This window comes from Plasmopara halstedii (genome assembly GCF_900000015.1).
Source record: "Plasmopara halstedii genome assembly, contig: Scaffold_614, whole genome shotgun sequence".
Lineage (NCBI taxonomy): Eukaryota > Oomycota > Peronosporomycetes > Peronosporales > Peronosporaceae > Plasmopara > Plasmopara halstedii.
The window spans coordinates 2054396-2071718 of record NW_020187532.1 but is presented as its reverse complement, the minus strand read 5'-3'; the positions used below and the strand labels follow the sequence as shown (position 1 = coordinate 2071718).

Genomic DNA, 17323 nt, shown 5'->3' with positions numbered 1-17323 from the left:
TTAGTGTCGTCTGTGACGCTTCGGACTTTGCCATCGGCTGTGCACTGCTACAAGCAGATGCCGAGTGGCGCGGTGATCGCGTTCGAATCTCGCCAGCTTAAAGCTGCGGAGAAGGGCTACCTAGTCCACGACAAGTAACTACTTGCGATGAAGTATGCACTGATCAAGTTCAGGGTACACCTGCATGGCTCAAAGCCGTTTGTGATCTACACAGATCATGCGTCACTGAGCACTGCGACTCATCGCCTCACCTCTCGCAGAGGATGACCAGGTGGGTCTTATTCTCTGCAATTATAGACCTTCGAGTTGAAGTATAAGTCAGGAAAGCAGAATGCGTTAGCTGATGCGTTTTCACGCAGACCGAATTATGAGCTTGCTCATGTCACGACGTTGACATCGTCAGTGACGGATTTAATCCGCGCCGCACACGCGGACGATGGTTAGTGTGTAGCGCTACTACAGAGCCTAGGGAGCAAGGAGGTTGGGAGCTGTCGTCGCGACTTTGAGCACGGTTGCACCGATATTCGTTGAATAACGAGTTGTTGTATTAAAGCACCGATTCGACGAATTCGCGTCACATTATGGTGTGTGGACACATTATGGTTCCTCAAGATGTAAATTTGAAGTACCGTACCCTTTATGAGTCCCATGACACCCCACTCAATGGTCATTCGGTCGTGAGAAGACGTACAGCTCTACTACTGGTGGACCAACCTGTTCAAATGGACGAGCACATATGTGCACATGTGTGTGACGTGTCAAAGGGTACAACCCTCTTTGAATGCGGCGGCGCCGCTGGCCAGTTTACCGGTACCCTTCGGGTGTTGGTCGTCCATGAGTATGGACTTTGTGTTTGGCCTGCCGAAGGACTCGGCGCAACACGGATGTGGTGGTCTTTGTGGACCGTTTGAGCAAGATGGTTCATCTTGCGGCAGTTCCGGACACCATCGATGGTGTGGGGACAGCGACACTATTTGTCGATCGTGTCTTTCGACAACATGGACTCCCGGAGTCAAATGTCTCTGATAAAGACCAGCGCTTCATTAAAACATTTTGGTCTACGATCTTTAGGGTGCTGGGCACCAAGTTGACTATGTCAATCGCGGACCATCCGCAGACCGATGGTCAGACTGAGCGCGTGAATCGCGTCGTTGAAGACGTTCTTCGCAGCGTCTGCGCTGGGAAGCCGAGGCGCTGGAGCGCCATGCTACCACTTGTTGATTTTGCTATAAACAATGCAGTGCATGCGTCTACCGGTTACACGCTATTCTACAGAAACAAGCTTGTTAATCCTCGCGTCTAGCTGACGCCGCCATCTCATAGATCAACTTTTGTGGGGGGGGGGATTTCCGAGCGGCCAGCTGATGTCAGCCCCCACAATGTCGTAAAGAAGTCGATAACTTCCTGTCTACCAGACTGAGTGTTCCACGACATTTTTGAGATGCGATGGCTAAAAGCCAAGACGTGCAGAAAGAATATGCAGACGGAAGAAGCAGAAGATATGTTAAAAACATTGAGGTCGGAGACCCGGTTTTATTAAATGCTAAACCCCTTCCAACACATGCAGTCTCTGCTGAAAAAAGACGAAGCTTCGTCCACGGTTTATCGGACCTTTTAAGGTCGTGGACAAACGAGTATTTGCGTATACAATAAACCTTCCGAGAAGGATTCGCACTCATCCGGTATTTTATGTGGGCTTGCTTATGTCGTACCGGGATCCGACACAAGTTAACGCGGAAGCGTAGGCGCCGGGGCGGCACCCAAAGGCTCTCGACCACTTAGAAGCTGAACCAGCAACTGGTTTCGAGCACGGAGTCAACGATTTCCGTTTCAAACAGCGCCAGGCGCTCCACCGTCGCACGAAGTGAAGCATTCCTCTGCTCGATGGCTAAGTGCCGCTCCGACGGAGAGCGTTAGTTCTTAACGTGATGTGGTCGGTGCACAAAGTACTCCAAGCTCTCGAGGTTTTCCGCGCAGCGGTAGGCGACCTCGCAGAGACGCTTGGCAGAATACCGATAACGCCGGGCTTTGTCCTCCAACGCTCAGAGTGCATCGCGAGTCACCAGACGGCGATCGACCAAGTAGTCATCGACTACCACCGACGCTTCTCGATGACGTTGGTGGCGTCCGTTATCACGTGGAACGCCTTGTGGGTCAACGTTGTCGACAGGGTCAAACCCAATATCTTGTAAAGTGGCGGGGATATCCAAACTCCGAGAACTCGTGGGAGTTTGAGGTGCCACCTCAGCAAGACTGCCCAGATGTCATGGATGCTTATGATCAGAAGGATTATGACGATTCTCGTCGTCGCTCGCTCCGCACTTCTCTGCGATCGCCAGGAAAGCCAGAGGGCTATGAGCTGAGATCAGGCTATGGACCTGAGCTGCGGTGGTCGAAGACTCACCGGTGTGAGAAACCACAGAGCTCGCGAGAGCTTGATGGATGATTCCATGTGTTGCGGGGCGACAATACGCAGGAAGTCGGTGCTGCGCCTTGACTTTGGCATTTTTAAATCGAAGATGGCGTTCTACGCGCACGTCCACTTCCTTATGGCTCCGCTGTAAGTGAGGCAGCGAGGAAAGTTTCCGGTGCCGTTGTACCCATCACTCAAAGAGCTCCTAATATATATAGCGGTTCTACCAGAGGCGGGCACTACCGGGATAGTCCGCATTGTGGGAATAGGAGCGCCTCCTCTTTGAGCTCGAAGTCGAGCGCGATGCCTATTCATTGGGATTTCTTGAGGTACCAAGAAGCGAGCCTGGAGAGCTTTCCGCTGGTCAAGCTAAGCTTGTGTAGTGGCCGGTGACCCGGCTACGTTGGCGCATAATGATCGAGTGATCGCGTCTTTCGCTTCAGTGGTGGGATCTGCGGGGCGGAAGCCGTATTCCACTCGAGGGTCTAGGAACTAAAACGTGGATACAAGCACATGAGAGCCGCCCTGTTGGCAGCCTCCAACTGCTGCTTCTGTGCCTCGTCAAGACGATTGGTGATAACACCGATTCCCCCAGGAATTCGAGAGGTCGAGAAACGGAATCGGAGCAGGGCTCACGTCGCGTCGTTGGCGCATCTCGCCCTCCTCTTCTTTTCATGCTGGAAAAGGAGTATCCGACTCGCAATCGGCTTCCTCCGAATCCTCGACGAGGAAATATGTCGCCCGTAGCGGGCGCGGTGTGCGGCTCCTGGTTGCTGAGGGCTTGGTATATGCTTCCCGTGAAGCCGCGGACGTACTGTCCGGAGATGCACTGCCTGCAGGAGACAAAGAAGGGCTCTGCCCGCGGGCGCTCTCGGAACCAGCAAGGCTGGGTGTCTTTCGTGTCATAGACACAAGGCTGATTGAGCAGAGAATGTGTTAAGATGGTCCTAGGGGCGTAACGGTATCTCAGACACGCGGGCCTCGTACGAGGCGACATTTAAATGTGAGTTGTGGGTATTCACAATTTTGATGGATAAGAGTGTAACGGGGTTACACGTACCCTTATATGAAAGGGTGGGTCACATAATGTTGTGTGACCGTGCAAAAGTTCGGATTACACAAGTCTGTGTAATTACACAATGGTGTGGCAATACCATAACATGAAGCCACTACGTGGCGGGACTGCCAGTAGCTGAATAGGTTTTCCGATTTAATTAGGAGAACCTAAGACGTTAGGTATTGGCGGCTCTACCGCAAATAGAACAAGTAAATACAACTTCTATATGAACGGAAGTGTACATTGCCTTGGGTACACGTTCTGGGTACTCTTGAAGGTAGCGGAATGCGATCCGCTACACTCGTTTTGGTTTTAGTATAGAACGTAAGGTTGATGATCTAAGTAAGCTTCCTCAAAGCAAAGAGCTACGGCAGCCCCGCTGCACATACGGGTCTCCGTTTAGCAAACGCTTTTTTCAGAAAATGGAGTTTCGATGCGGAGGTCGACCAGTCAACTAGATGAACTTAAAGATGCGTTGGATAACGCTGCATTATTGTGGATTTAGACGAGCTGACCTTGAATACATAAAATGATCGCTTACATATTTTTTCTCGGCGCACTCATCAGCATGTCTTTGGGGAATAGGTTCCACGCTGACCGCTTGCAATCCATCATGGTCATAAACACGCGGTCGCGATCCCGCGTTGATCTCTTGTGTGTCGGTCCACATTCATATCTGACTTGGATCCCGGAGCGAAAATAATTCGCACTATACCATGCAAGAAATATAAAAGTCCCTGAAAATTTTCGGGTCTCGTGGGCTACCAACAATTGGAATCGGACTGTATCGGATAGGCTCTTATGGCACTTACTGGACACCTAGGTTTTCCACATCACCCTCTTACATGATTTTGACAGCTACTTGAGGGCCGCTGGAATAGACGTACAACTGCAGCAGCTTTGAAATTACTGTTGGGATCATGAAACTGAACCAAGAACATAGTTCTTTCTCCATGTCAAATTTTTCCATACTACCTTGTAATTGTGTGAAAGCAGCAAATAGTCGTCCATCGTAAACAGATGGTATTTCAGCGAAAAAACGCCCATTCAGACTGTGTTTCCAAAAATTCTAGCACTGGAAAGTTACCATGACTCCGTCTTCGTCAAACCAGGAATGCCACATCTGCTTAGAGGAGCTGCGATCCGACTTAGTTGCCATACCGTGCGGCCACGTTTATCATCACACCTGCCTCATTCAAGCGCTGAACGTCAATCAGCAGTGCCCTATTTGTCGCCGGAGCACTAGTGACTCCGATATCATCGCGCTCTATTTCGATGTGTCAACCGTTTGTGATGACCAAAACGACAATTTGCTGTCAAAAAATACCTCTCACGCTATGGTAGATGATGTGGCGCTCAGCTCTAGGTTAAACATGCTCATGGAACGCGTCCAATGGCAGAATACACAACAGGAGCGACTTGTGAATGAGCTGCGGCGTCTGCGCGGTGTGAGCGAGAAGCTACTGTACGACAAAGAGATGCTAGTTCAGCGTGTTGAAGAACTGGAAGCCACAAAAAATGAATTGATTTCGAAAGTGGTTCGGTATCAGATGGATCTTTCGCGTCAAGCGGAGGTTGTGCGCAAATTTAGCGTAAATCAAAGTATTATTCATTATTTGGAGACGTGCGACGCATCTGCAATGGAAGAGGAAATCCAGAATCCGAGGGAGCTAATTATGGCATTAAAGAAGGCGTGTAAGTTTCGCCACGACCAGTATGAGAAGGTGGTAAAAGAAAAATTGCATTTGAAGGAGATGCTTCGGAGTGTACATCCACGATTAACACATCAGCAGATAGATGGCAATATCAGCATGGCGAGGAACAAGGCCCAAAGTGCTTCATCAATGGCTTTTGAAAATAAATCTGCATCCCCTACTTTCACAGAGCAAATTGTGGTGGAGAGCAAGAAGCGCAAGATCGAATCGACGTCCATATCAGCCAGTGCTATGCTCCTACGAAAACAGCAGGTCAACGATGAGGATTTAAAGTTTCCACACCAATTCGAGCCGGTTGGATCTCGCGCAGTAGCGTATTCGGATGTACCTCTCCGTCCCCCGGCGAGCTCACGGGACGTGTTTGGACACAGCAATTTCAATTCATCCGGCGTGTTTCATTTGAAGCCTTCAAGTTGTCCTCCACTGCAGAATCTAGTCCCTCATGCGACGGTGTGCCGCCATGGACATGATGAAACGGGCAAGTTGACGAATTCGTTTTGGCTGAAGGAAGACGACACGCGGTCTGGGTCTCGAAAGAAGTCTATCCCGAGTATGCAGCATCTGTTGAACGCACAATCACGAACGGCGAGTCAGCAGCAGGACCACATTGTTAATAACGACCGGCAGCAGTACGCGTTGACAAACTGGCTCCGCAATAATTAGGAGCTCAAATTGCATACATTTATCAAAACAGTCCATTGTAAAAATCGCTACCAGTTTAAATTCTGATCATACTCACGATCGACGTTGCGATATTACCGGTAGCTAAGCTATGACACGAGATAAATCTCGTTTCCGTACATGGTATCGATTTATTTTCTAAGAAATGTTTTTAAGCCATATCGTTTCGTCCTAAAACTTCGTCAGTTAAAGACTGCTGCATGTCTTCAATGTCACGTAAGAGTTCCAGAGATCTCTCAAGGACTTCCTTCGCAGACTCGTAAATGTTCTTTGATGCCTCCAGAGCCATGCTTGTAACTGCCGTGCTTACTGCCGGTGAAATTCCTGCCAAAACGGACTGAACGTTATTGATCTGTTTGCAAAACAATGCGGCGTCAAAATCACATTAAAACTTCGGATTCGCCGTAAATCGTTGCTACCTGGCCCGACAGATATCGCATGTGTTGGGTGATATTCTCGTAACGGCACTTCATTTTGCTGCAAATATTTGGCAAGGAGATCGTTGCGTCACTAATGTCCACTACACCTGGTGTGTGGATACCATGTTCGGCAAAACGATTTTTTTCTGGGACGTAGATAAGTAGTGATGCCTTGAATTCACACATGCCAGATTTTTTCAGACCGTATAATCTTGCAACCGACTTCGGGTCATCGGAAAACACTAACTCGACAAGCATGGAGTAACGATCGTTATCCATGCATGTGTCACCGTCATCGTAGACCATATTCTTGTAATTTAGAGTAATGGGGTCGATCTGCCAGCCGCGAAACATACTTCAAATTGTTCAGCACCACACAGACCAAGTTATCAAATTGTCACTTTGATGCTAATTAAATCAATCTTACCCAAGAATAGTGCGGATTGGTGGTTCCTTCTGCTCTCCCGACACAGGGTCTTCTATTGCGTCATCACCACTGTCCGCTATATCTTCCGAAAGTTTGACCGCGACTTCCACTTGTTTATTGACGGTATATTTAACTGTCACGTTCGATAAAAGACATAGACTCAGGACATAGCTGCAAATGTGTGGGTAAGTGGAGTTCCACTAAACAAAACAAGAAGCAAGCACTTACGCTGTCCCCTCCTCCAACATTTTCTCGTCATGTACGCATGGAAGCAGATCAATCTTGTCTACGAACGGGCCTGCTGGTCGTAGCAAGAGCAAATAAGCATGATTATACTCTATGACTTCCCATAAATGACCCAAGTGTGCCTTGGATTGCTGGAAGTGGATCGCGGTAAGGGACGGGGCCAACAGCTGGTGCGGTATCCTCTATAGGCCGCAAACGAGCGATCACGTTGATATCAATTCTGGGTGCAGCCGCACACAGCGCGTCATACAGCAACGCAGCGGCCACGAGAACGGGAAACACTTTTCTTCCCATATGATTGCTAAAATGTGTGCTCGAAGGTTTGAAGTTATGAAATTTTGTAGGACAATAAAAATTGAAGTAAGAGTGATAGTCAGATCGCAGTGTGCGGATTAATAAAGTAGATTAATGCGGTATTGCTCGAAAGTCTTGTATCAAAGATGGAATCTGTGGTCGGTGTAACAATTTTAATGCAAACTGAAAGGTTGACGAATATCTATGGCCGCACAGCTGGAGCTTCGACGGTAGATGTAGCAGCGCTAGACCAGGAGCTGAAGGAACTCCAATGCGTTGTCGATAATTTTTCAAAGAATCGGGTATTGGAGTTATCGGGAATGCAGCTGATGAATGCTGGTGTCGAGTTGTATAACGCTCCACGAGCTGCGCTCAGAGCTCTGCCTCAAGGGGAAATTGATGAAAAGCAGGGCGATGGACGAGTGACAGCTTTTCCACGATATTCTTTGGTACTCACACGGTATGTAGCCGCGAAGGTAATGGAGCTCTCACTTACTTGCTCCAATGATAAGGAGAATTTGGAGAACAGTGGGAAGAATCTGGCATCTTTTATAGATGAATGCATTGATGTTCTGCGCTCGTTTGGCCGTGTCGGGATGCTAATGTTGGAGAGCGCGTCGCTGGACTGTGACAAGTGTGAGATATACCTGTCACTGGCAAAGGATTCGTTCTTTTCGGCCATGCAACTCTGGAGTCGCATAGGACTCTTCCATTTGACGAAGTTTAAGCAGGGCTTGGAATTGGAGGATATTATTGATGATTTGTGGGACTTCTGGGTAGACCGTGTACGAGTACATCAGTTGCATGCACAACATTCCACCAATTTATCTGAAGAGGCTCGAGATATTCTGTCGTCGTTACATGAATTAAAAATGCTTGCTCCTTACAAGACCTCATATGCTAGCAGCTTACTCGATCTTATGAAAAGTGTTAGTGATGATTACAGACAGGTGGCCTACCTAGAGCTGCAAGTGCCATTTGTCGAGGAAGTTCTACGTATCGGTGATACTCTTGAGAACGATGGTGATGGTGATTTTTTGAAGCGTGTAATCTCTTTTCAGCAGCATGTGCTTCTTAATCTGCTGCAAGCGCTTTGCACATCTGGAGATTTCGAACAAGCAGAAAGATGCTACCACCTATTCCCAAACAATAAAGACCCCAAAGTATTGCTGCTGATGAACAAGCTTTACGTCGACAAAGGCCACTTCGATAGGGCCCATCGCTTGCTTCAGTTGATGTTTCAGCAGAATTGCTTTGAAGACTCCATTGCTGGGGCTCGTGTCTTCGCCCAAGGATATAATTTCTCTGACAAAGGCCTGGATATTTATCGAGAGCTTGCGGACAACTATAAAGATGCAGACTTTGTCATTAATTTGGATGTCGCGTGCAGTCTTGCTTTTGTCGAGGGTAAAAGACATGAATCGATGGAAGAGCTCAAGCGCATTGGATGCATTTTGCTGGAAAAGCAGCGGTACGAACTTGTGGATGATTGCACAGGAACATTGCTGTCATTACTGCTGCATTCTTACTTAGAGGTGGCCAAGTAATCGACAGCAAACATATTCACCAGATTCGGCAGACATTTTTCGACGCTTTACAAGAGGCACTAAACTCAAACAAGCACGAAGTATTGCATTTATATTTTTGTTGTCAGATTTTACTCCCTCACTTTACATATTCAGGAATGTTTACGGTGGGCGGATGCTGCATTGGCTATATCTTCAATACAAGATGCAGCAATGTACATGAGGTAGCCAGTCCTCCAGCCGTGTGATACTTATATGCGAAAAATAATCGCCTGGTTAATTTTCCATAGGATTTCTTCCCGGTCGTGCATACAGCTAGGCCGCAATTCTGAAGCTTTGGACTGGGCTGAAAAGGCTTTCGATACTGAGCCTTCCAAACAATCCCTGCTTGCTGTTTTTCAAGCGAAAATCGAAGTGAGGCCAGAAGCATCATATGAGACACTTGCGCACATTGTAGAGCAAATAAAAGCAAGGGATGATTTTTTTATTAGTGATTTGCTGGCCTTGGGAAAGATTGCAAATAGTTCAACTCAATCGAGGGAAGATATTGTAATGCTCATATTGGATACATTATGTCATCTTCTATTGGATAGTGACATCCACCCGGCGAGTCTGTCCATTGGTGTGGTCTTACAAAAAGCGGCTCAACTCGCATTCACTAAAAGAAAAACTCAGCAACAAGTCGAGTCAATTCCATTAGACAATTCAAAAGACTCGTACAGCCAAACATTCTTGACATATACTGATGCGCTGCTATTGAAGTCGGCTAATTTCGGCTTACTCGAACACAAGAAAAGTTTTGGGCCTTCATCCGTATTTGAGTGGTTTTTTCGGATGAGGTAAGTGAACGTCTATTCTCTTATATCGCTGTAAGCTCTTACGGCTGCTGAATTTCTAGCTTCGACATAGCCAAAAGTACCGAAAACTCCAGATATTTTATCCTGGCAGCCAATATCGCAGAGCGGAGCGACGAGCTGTACAATGAGGAATCACCGCTTCGGCATCGATGCCAGCCATGCCTCTTAGCTGCTGTGAGTTCAGACGTCAAGAAAATTGAGATACTGAACAAAAGCCAATTATCGGACCTTCTCGGAGTGATCAACCGAATTGAAAGCATTCAAGATTGGGATGCAACAGTTGCAGCCGAATTGAAGTGCTACTTGGTACGATACACATTTTAATTGCCGACTACTGTAAGCTTTTTGAGTACAAAATATTTAATTATTTGCCAGACGAGGGTTACGATAGCGGTGAAATTAAGGCTTTTCGACACAGACACTACCGCGATATTTAATCTTTGCAAGGCCATACAGCAAAGCGGTCCAGAGCTTGAGGAAATTGGAGGTGTGTCGTTACGAACCTTAGTACGCTTTGTAACTAAGCAACATTTTGTCGCGTAGAGCTGGTAATGTATGCAACGAGATTCGATGAAGCGAATAATGTAAGTCTAGCTCAGCCGATGTGTATTGATTATTCTCATTTTATTTTGTTGTAGATTCGAGAAAGCTATCGCTCACTAGCGGGACAAATCTTCAGCTACGGGTGCGGGCTGTAACATGTATAGTGAGCAGAAGCAATCTGAAGCGCATGTAAAAATTTTCATAGACTTCAAGTCCTCATTCACGAGGGCTCAACAGACTCCAGTAAGCTGTGCTACCTGCTACGACGGCTAATTATGCTGGCAGAATCGAAGTTGAACGCATTTGAGTGGTTCGAGCAAGTACTTCAACTAGTCGACAATTTGGACGTGAAGCCTTCTGAGCATGAGATGGAGTGGTTTGCCGTTAAGGCGTGGAACATCGTACGTACTTCTCAAAACTTTGCATCTAATCGTATTGTTTGCTGATACTAATTCAAAATGCAAACAGGGTGTGCTTTGTCAGCGCAGCAACAACACAAAAGAAGCTCTTCGGTTTATGACAGTTGCCCAGTCTATTTTGAGTGAGAAGTCATCAATGAAATCGTGACAAGTGTAAATATCTTTCTTCACATGAAACTGAATTTATGTGGGTTTTTTCGTAGGACGCAGCGACACACTTGTGGAAAAACTGGGCGATGAAATGAGTCGCCAATACCAGGCGCTTTTAGGAGTCAGCACCAACTCTGTACCCAGCGCATGATCAGATGTACGCATAAACATTTGGCCTACTAGACCCGGAAGTACACAGCACTAAATCATTCATGCATCGTACACATCAGGGTGAGGCCCGTGACTAGATAGCCCATTGATATGAATTTTTATAGCTTCCAGGTAGGCTTGTGTATCAGGCACTTCAGACGTTTCTGTCTTTCTCAAAACTTTCGAAGCCCATTTGCGCTCAGCATATTCACATATCTAAAGAAGCATCCGATTTTTAAGTAAGAGTTCAAGTCCATGCATTCCGTTTTTCGCAGAGTAAACTCACCTCTTTGATGTCGCGGCATGAAAGGTGCGATGACACGGCTGCCATATGCTGGAGTTCTTCATCTGAAAGTTGCTTTGCGTAACTAAAAAGAAAAAGTAGTGAATGAAGTGAATGCGATATGCTCTATATAAAAATACCGTCCAAACACTGCACGACGAGTTTTCTTATCAGGAAGATCGTAACGAATGGAAAGATCAAAACGGCTTATCAATGCAGCATCCAGGTCTTGTTTACTAAATTCATAGATTAGTCATCTTAAATTTTTCATAGAAATATAAGCTTACCGGTTAGTTGCGCACACTACAGTGGTCTTTTTGGCTGAGGCAAAACCTTCTACTTTTTGAAGAAGAACTGACAAAATACGACGCGAAGCTTCATGCATTGTTCCACCGGATCGGTCTCCAGCAAGCGCATCAATCTATTCGTGTCAATGATGCATCAGACAAGATAAGCGATTTTCATGAGAACGTACCTCGTCAATAAAAATGATGGCCCCGTCCAGCTTTTCACAAGCATCAAAAATTGCCGACATTTTCTTCTCACTATCACCATACCACTTGGAAACAACACTTTCGATAGGGAGATGGACCATAGGAATTCCGGCTTGCTGAGCAATAATACGAGCACTCAAAGTTTTGCCAGTACCTGGGGGGCCCTCAAACAGCACAGCACGAGGACGATTGCTCTCGTAGCGACATCTCGTCTTCTCAGCAATTCGCTCGTACAACTCTGGATTCTGAAGTGCTAGCACTATAGTGTCTTCAATCTCTGCTTTAACTTTTTCGTATCCAGCCTACATGGTACAAATCGAGTTAAATGACTTAATACTAAAGAAATTTAAAAATCAAACAGTACCAAGCTTTCCCAGCTCAAGCTATCTTCGCTGTGTGTTGGCTCAAACACGTCAATTCCGAGGTTTTGAAGCTTTTGAATGGCAAGTTCCTGTGTGTATAACGTGAGACCATGAACTGGAAAGATTGAGGCTGGCAAAGACTTACTCGATTATCCAGAGCTGTGGAACCGGGAATTGCCGAATTTTTTCCATGCCCCATAAATGTACTTTTCCGGCGCTGCTCCAGATCGTACAGCAGGAACGCATCCACGTTCGCATATGAAAACATTTCCTTGTAAGCGCCAACAACTGCGTCGATTTCGTTTGCGGTGAGAAACTCATCCTTGTAGAATACAAACTTTGAGGACATCGTTTTTGGTTGTGAGGGATCTCGCAAAAAATGAAACGATCCGGAGCCGTTCGTGTATAAATACGCCACTGCAGGCTGTTGATTTAGTTTTACGATCGACTTCGTCGACTTTTTTGTAAGAGTCGGCAATACCTGAATAATCTGAGGCGAAGTGGGTACATCCGCCTTCCGAAGCTCAAGCAAGAATCGACCTAAAACAGCCTCCTCATTTATGAATGTCGGACACGAAAATTCAACCCGGATCGTAGAGACACCATTGGGTGCGACAATTCTAGAAATTCCGATTTTTTTAATAGGAAATGCCTTCGGAATACGATTTTCGGGTCCCTTCAGCGTCAATCGAAACTGCGACACCTGCTGTCGGATAATATCTACTGCTTCAGCGTAATCGAAATGCTACAGAGACAGCAGCAGCCTTACTCAGTCATGTGTCACTCTCACAAAATTTATGAAAAAAATTAAGAACCTTTGAGTGATCGTTTTCTGGAGATGATTCCAATTGCACTTTAGCATCATTGACGCTCATAGCCCCAGCAAGTGCAATAACTCCACTAATGGCTGCGAATTTTTTGATAGTAGTATTGCCAGAGTCCGTGACAGATGTTAACGACCTCAGAGCCCTACTAGGCTGAGTCCGCGTTACTTTATATCCATTGAATACTTTGACTTTTCCTGGAAGGCGCATTAATTGGCCCTGAGCGACTGCAGCGGGGCGCGACAGGAGCTTCCTACTTAGTATCATTTTTTGTGACTCACTTCTAGAATTTAATTACCGTACTTAACAAAAAAATAACCTAGAACATTTTTGAAAGGTGATCCTATTTTTCTACTTCGATAACATTGTTATCGAAGTTTGTTCTACAAACTTTTTGCTCACCTTTTTCAAGATATCTTTGAAGGGAAAAAACATGTAATTTATGCGGTACAACGCATTTTTTTTATCAGTCACGCAAGCTTTGTTGGCGAAAGATTTGTCTAAAGACTGTTCGGATTGCTGGTGGTGTAAATGATAGCAGTAAGATTAGTCTTTAGCGTAACTAACTGCAAGGAAAAGCACAAATAGTACCAAAAACCTTTCGAGGAGACCGAAAAATTAAATGCTATTCTGTCGGAACCAAGGAGTTCCGATACGTGCGGCGAGGGTTATAATGTCGATACGTTCGGCACGTGCGCACATGAGTGGTCTCCAATTTCAAATTGTCGAGCCATGTTCATGGAGCCATACGTCTTTTCTTTTCCAAGACAACAACCAGAGGGGATGTCGTATGCCTCGCACAGTTTTCTGTAAGTGAGGTCCTATTCACAAGGAGTTAAAACCAAGTGGGTGAGTGCTGTAAAAGAAAGCTCGAGAATGCAGAACTTCGATATAAGCATGCAACGCTTTGAAAAAATCAAAGAGGCATCTTGCATTTCAATGCTTTCAGCAAGAACGTTTGTAAATCTTTGGCCACTAGTACACCACGCTGGCTGAACGTCCATAATCTCTCTACCGAGATGTCTTCTGACAATATACTGTGCCTCATACAGGTTATGCTTCTGAGGTTCTGCATCCACACCATGCGTATAGCAGTACCAATTCGGTGACCTCATTGTCTTGAATCTCTTTTTCTTACATCACATGGAAATAAAAAGAAGACTAGTGACCCTCTAAACTTATCGAGTCACACAATCAATATTTCTTGCCACAAGTCTATAAGGTGTTAATGACATGTTAGACTCACAGTGGCGTGTCGCCACAGGGGTTTGACTGGCGACCGCGACACAGTACATATGATCAAAATTGATGATTCTAATACTTATACGACATATATAAAATCCGCTGTTTGTTATACTAAAACTGTCGTTTTGACAGCTAGCGTGCCACATAATCCTCCTCTCCTTTATCACCATGAATATCGATTTTATGGTACTTTTTACACCATTTGATTGTTGACTTTGTAAAATTACACGCTATTGCACTTAATTTAATCATACTTGATTCATAAGAATTTAATTCACAGTTACCACTAAAAATATACCTGCTTTCATCTGTTGTATTCCAACCCTTTATTATTAAAAGCAGCACACGAGTGCCACGGAGTTCACCATCTGAAGCCCATCGCCCTCATCATTTCAAGTAATAATAATAACAAACCATCCCGGAGACCCAGCTCGAGAGACTATAGTATTTAAAGTACGTAAAACATAATAGAATGTAGGCCCTATTTCATTCCTCAGCAATTCAGGAACCCCACTGGGTAACATAATTTTTTCTTCAACATCCAGTCTTTCCATGAAACACGACGATAAAGCCGGAGGGGATCGTTGATCAAACAACTTGTGGATAGAACGCTCTATTCCGCATTCAATGCGACACTCGGAACTTTCCGAAATTTTTTGAGAAGACTGGAATGCACTCGGAGTGAGCTACATCCAAACGAAATTGGTAAAGTCACCGTTTTCGAAGGAGGTTATGACGTCCCGGTTATGGCAGCTGCCCAAATTGATAAAATCGCCACATTTGATTGGTAATAAGCACTTTATTGCGTGCGGTTAATAGGTAAGCGGTACGAATCCCTGCGATATCTGTCGTTCTAGTAACATTCAAAAGATTGGGCTTGTTCCCAGAGGCACTACACGTTAGTGCTCATTCTTGGGTGTGACCTCTTCGCTTGATGACCGCTCGCATGACGCGCTATTGCTTCATTTTTAGTCGACTCTTATATACAACCATCTCAGCCCCACGATGTTCTCCACACTTCCTACACAAAGCATGACATCAAACAAAGCCGTCTGGCTCAAATCATATGTCGGAGTTAGTAATACTTCTACAGTACCTCGCTAATTATAGCTTTGACTCTCAGAGTTACGCGGTTTGCAGCAAGAGAAATTAATTTTCACAGGATGATCGAAGCGGAAGCTCCTAATGTTTCTAGCTCTTACACTTGCTCAGAATAAAAAAAGGATTTATTTGGAGTTTCAGCTAGACCAAAATGATAGAAAATCCATTTACATTTTGCTGTGGGAACTGATTAAACTCTAAGTTTGTCAGTGCGCGACAATTGTCCCGCGGACCTTTTATCTCAGGGATCCCGTCCAAGCACAAATCATGAGCTTCTATCACAGTACTTAAACGTATTACGTTGATCAAAGAGTAATGCGTACGTATAAAAAAGGTGGAACTTCTTCATGACACTGCTCTATTATATTGAACAGAGATTTGCGTTTAATCATTATGCTGTGAAAGAGCTTCCTGGCTATCAACAGTCGACAATCACCTTGTTGATACTTGGACACAAGGGTCCCTCGCGAGATTTAAGGCGCACTGTGCTACGCATGCTCTGCTGAGCGACAATTAGGGGTTGAAAGCCGCCAACGGTTTGCAATTTAATTTAAATGAGCTTCAATATCCCAGTACCCAGAATACACGTCATTTTCAAATAAGCGCCAATTGTTGCCCCAAATGATGGACAGGTTTTATAAGTTTGTCGGTTCTAAGAATCAAGATATCATTACAAAAGGCTTTGCAGATCGTGGATACATGATAAATTCGGACCATGTCCACAAAAGAATCATATGCATACGAAGTAAGCCATAAACATGACGCTTTTGTACTCTCAAACAAAAGGTCAACTTTTGGCTCCAATCAGCATATCTGTTGAGGGTTTCAGTCTAGAACCATAGTAAAAAAGTCGCATATGGTATCCTTATTCTTCACGCCTTCTCACTTTCCTAAGTCTGTGTATGCTTTACCTACCACAGTCATAAGCAAACTGTCAAAACATGGATCGTTATAGGTATGTTTAAGTCCAACTGCTCGCAGCTTTGATAAGTGGACAGCTAAATTCGATAGCACAATTAGTAATACTCTCTCAGTGGCAAAATAGTTCGTTTGGAACACTTGGTTAACCGTCACGTGAGGATTTAAAAATCTTCCAAGTTCATTCAAGATTTCTTCTTGCCGTTGATGAGCAAGAAAACGAAAGGCGTAACCTGGCAAAAGGCGGAATTTCGCAAAAATGTACGATCGTTGAAGAAGCTATCGATGATGTCATCGATATTTTGAAAGTATTTGTTGAGAAGACACGAAGGTGAGGTTTTATGAGCAGTCGTGAGATACTTAAAGCACAAGCCCCGCGTATGGACTTGTCAAGGATTATACTGATATATTCCTCGACAAGTTTCCAGACAGAGGCATATGTCGTGAGATTGACATACCTACTTGAACGAAGAATTGTATCACACGCCCGGCCGTTGCCAAAAAAACATGCATTGTAGTCGACTAGTTCTTTTTGCGCAGCAACAGATGGCTGGTCGTGTGCATGAGAGCAAGTCTCCGCACTGTAGTCAAACTTTCCGTAGAAAGCCACAGGCGGATGGCGCATTGTCTACGCTATCAACAACTGGAAAAAATGCAACCATACCTGTTCAGACTCAGGTTTTCGCAAGGATCTGATCCTTGCTGGAATGGTCGGCAGTACTGTTTTCAGTGCGATCGATCTCTCACATGTTTTCAATCCAATATAAATGCACAAAAATGATATTTCACTAAGTGCAGTCAAGAACCCAGGGGTATTGTGTGGAAGTGGTTAGTGAGGCCGCAAGGCTTGAAGAACGCACCCGCGACTTTCAACAGAATGGACACGAGTTTTCTTCGTCCATTCATGGAGCTTGCACCGAGTTACTATGACGGTATATTCCTTTATGGTAAAAATCGGGTGAAGTCTGATGTCGATATTCATCTTGATCGTCATCGTCATGTAGATTTCGTATCCACCATTTGGTTGAATCAATAGATACTTGATAGAAAGTTTTGTATTAAACCTCTAGCTCTTCAAGCAATGAAACATACAGATGGACGGCCCGATAAGTCATATATTATTGTCATACTCATGGTTCCCAACTATTGTAATTTTTTGATAAACTTCTTATAACCAAAATTCGTTCTTGCGATTATAT

The 17323-nt window shown here is 45.1% G+C and overlaps 5 protein-coding genes across 5 annotated transcripts; 2 read left to right on the top strand and 3 right to left on the bottom strand.

Moving 5' to 3' along the window:
• Positions 1–4807: 4807 nt before the first annotated feature.
• PHALS_12413 (hypothetical protein PPTG_13607) lies at positions 4808–5848 on the top strand (the record flags this gene model as incomplete). Its single annotated transcript, XM_024727954.1, has 1 exon — positions 4808–5848. One exon carries the CDS (start codon positions 4808–4810, stop codon positions 5846–5848), a length of 1041 nt encoding a protein of 346 aa, XP_024578479.1.
• Positions 5849–6004: 156 nt separating this feature from the next.
• PHALS_12412 (RxLR-like protein) lies at positions 6005–7252 on the bottom strand (the record flags this gene model as incomplete). Its single annotated transcript, XM_024727953.1, has 6 exons — positions 6005–6037; positions 6111–6218; positions 6286–6640; positions 6713–6883; positions 6941–6998; positions 7057–7252. 6 exons carry the CDS (start codon positions 7250–7252, stop codon positions 6005–6007), a joined length of 921 nt encoding a protein of 306 aa, XP_024578478.1.
• Positions 7253–7366: 114 nt separating this feature from the next.
• PHALS_12411 (Tetratricopeptide-like helical) lies at positions 7367–10898 on the top strand (the record flags this gene model as incomplete). The annotated part of the gene is made up of 12 exons (XM_024727952.1): positions 7367–7371; positions 7443–8723; positions 8786–8879; positions 8935–9002; positions 9069–9617; positions 9677–9941; positions 10011–10122; positions 10179–10219; positions 10274–10320; positions 10384–10579; positions 10647–10719; positions 10801–10898. 12 exons carry the CDS (start codon positions 7367–7369, stop codon positions 10896–10898), a joined length of 2829 nt encoding a protein of 942 aa, XP_024578477.1.
• A 59-nt stretch (positions 10899–10957) lies between these two features.
• Positions 10958–12911, bottom strand: PHALS_12410 (aaa-type atpase family protein; the record flags this gene model as incomplete). Its single annotated transcript, XM_024727951.1, has 8 exons — positions 10958–11113; positions 11184–11265; positions 11321–11416; positions 11468–11601; positions 11656–11976; positions 12039–12125; positions 12182–12781; positions 12852–12911. The coding sequence occupies 8 exons, from the start codon at positions 12909–12911 to the stop codon at positions 10958–10960; spliced, it is 1536 nt and encodes a 511-aa protein (XP_024578476.1).
• Positions 12912–13397: 486 nt separating this feature from the next.
• PHALS_14593 (uncharacterized protein) lies at positions 13398–14143 on the bottom strand. Its single transcript, XM_024727950.2, has one exon. It carries the CDS (start codon positions 13973–13975, stop codon positions 13682–13684), a length of 294 nt encoding a protein of 97 aa, XP_024578475.1. The 5' UTR covers positions 13976–14143; the 3' UTR covers positions 13398–13681.
• Positions 14144–17323: the final 3180 nt, after the last annotated feature.

Excerpts from the sequence above, each read along its gene's own strand:
- PHALS_14593 (XM_024727950.2), bottom strand. The coding sequence starts at position 13,975 with ATGAGGTCACCGAATTGGTACTGCTATACGCATGGTGTGGATGCAGAA.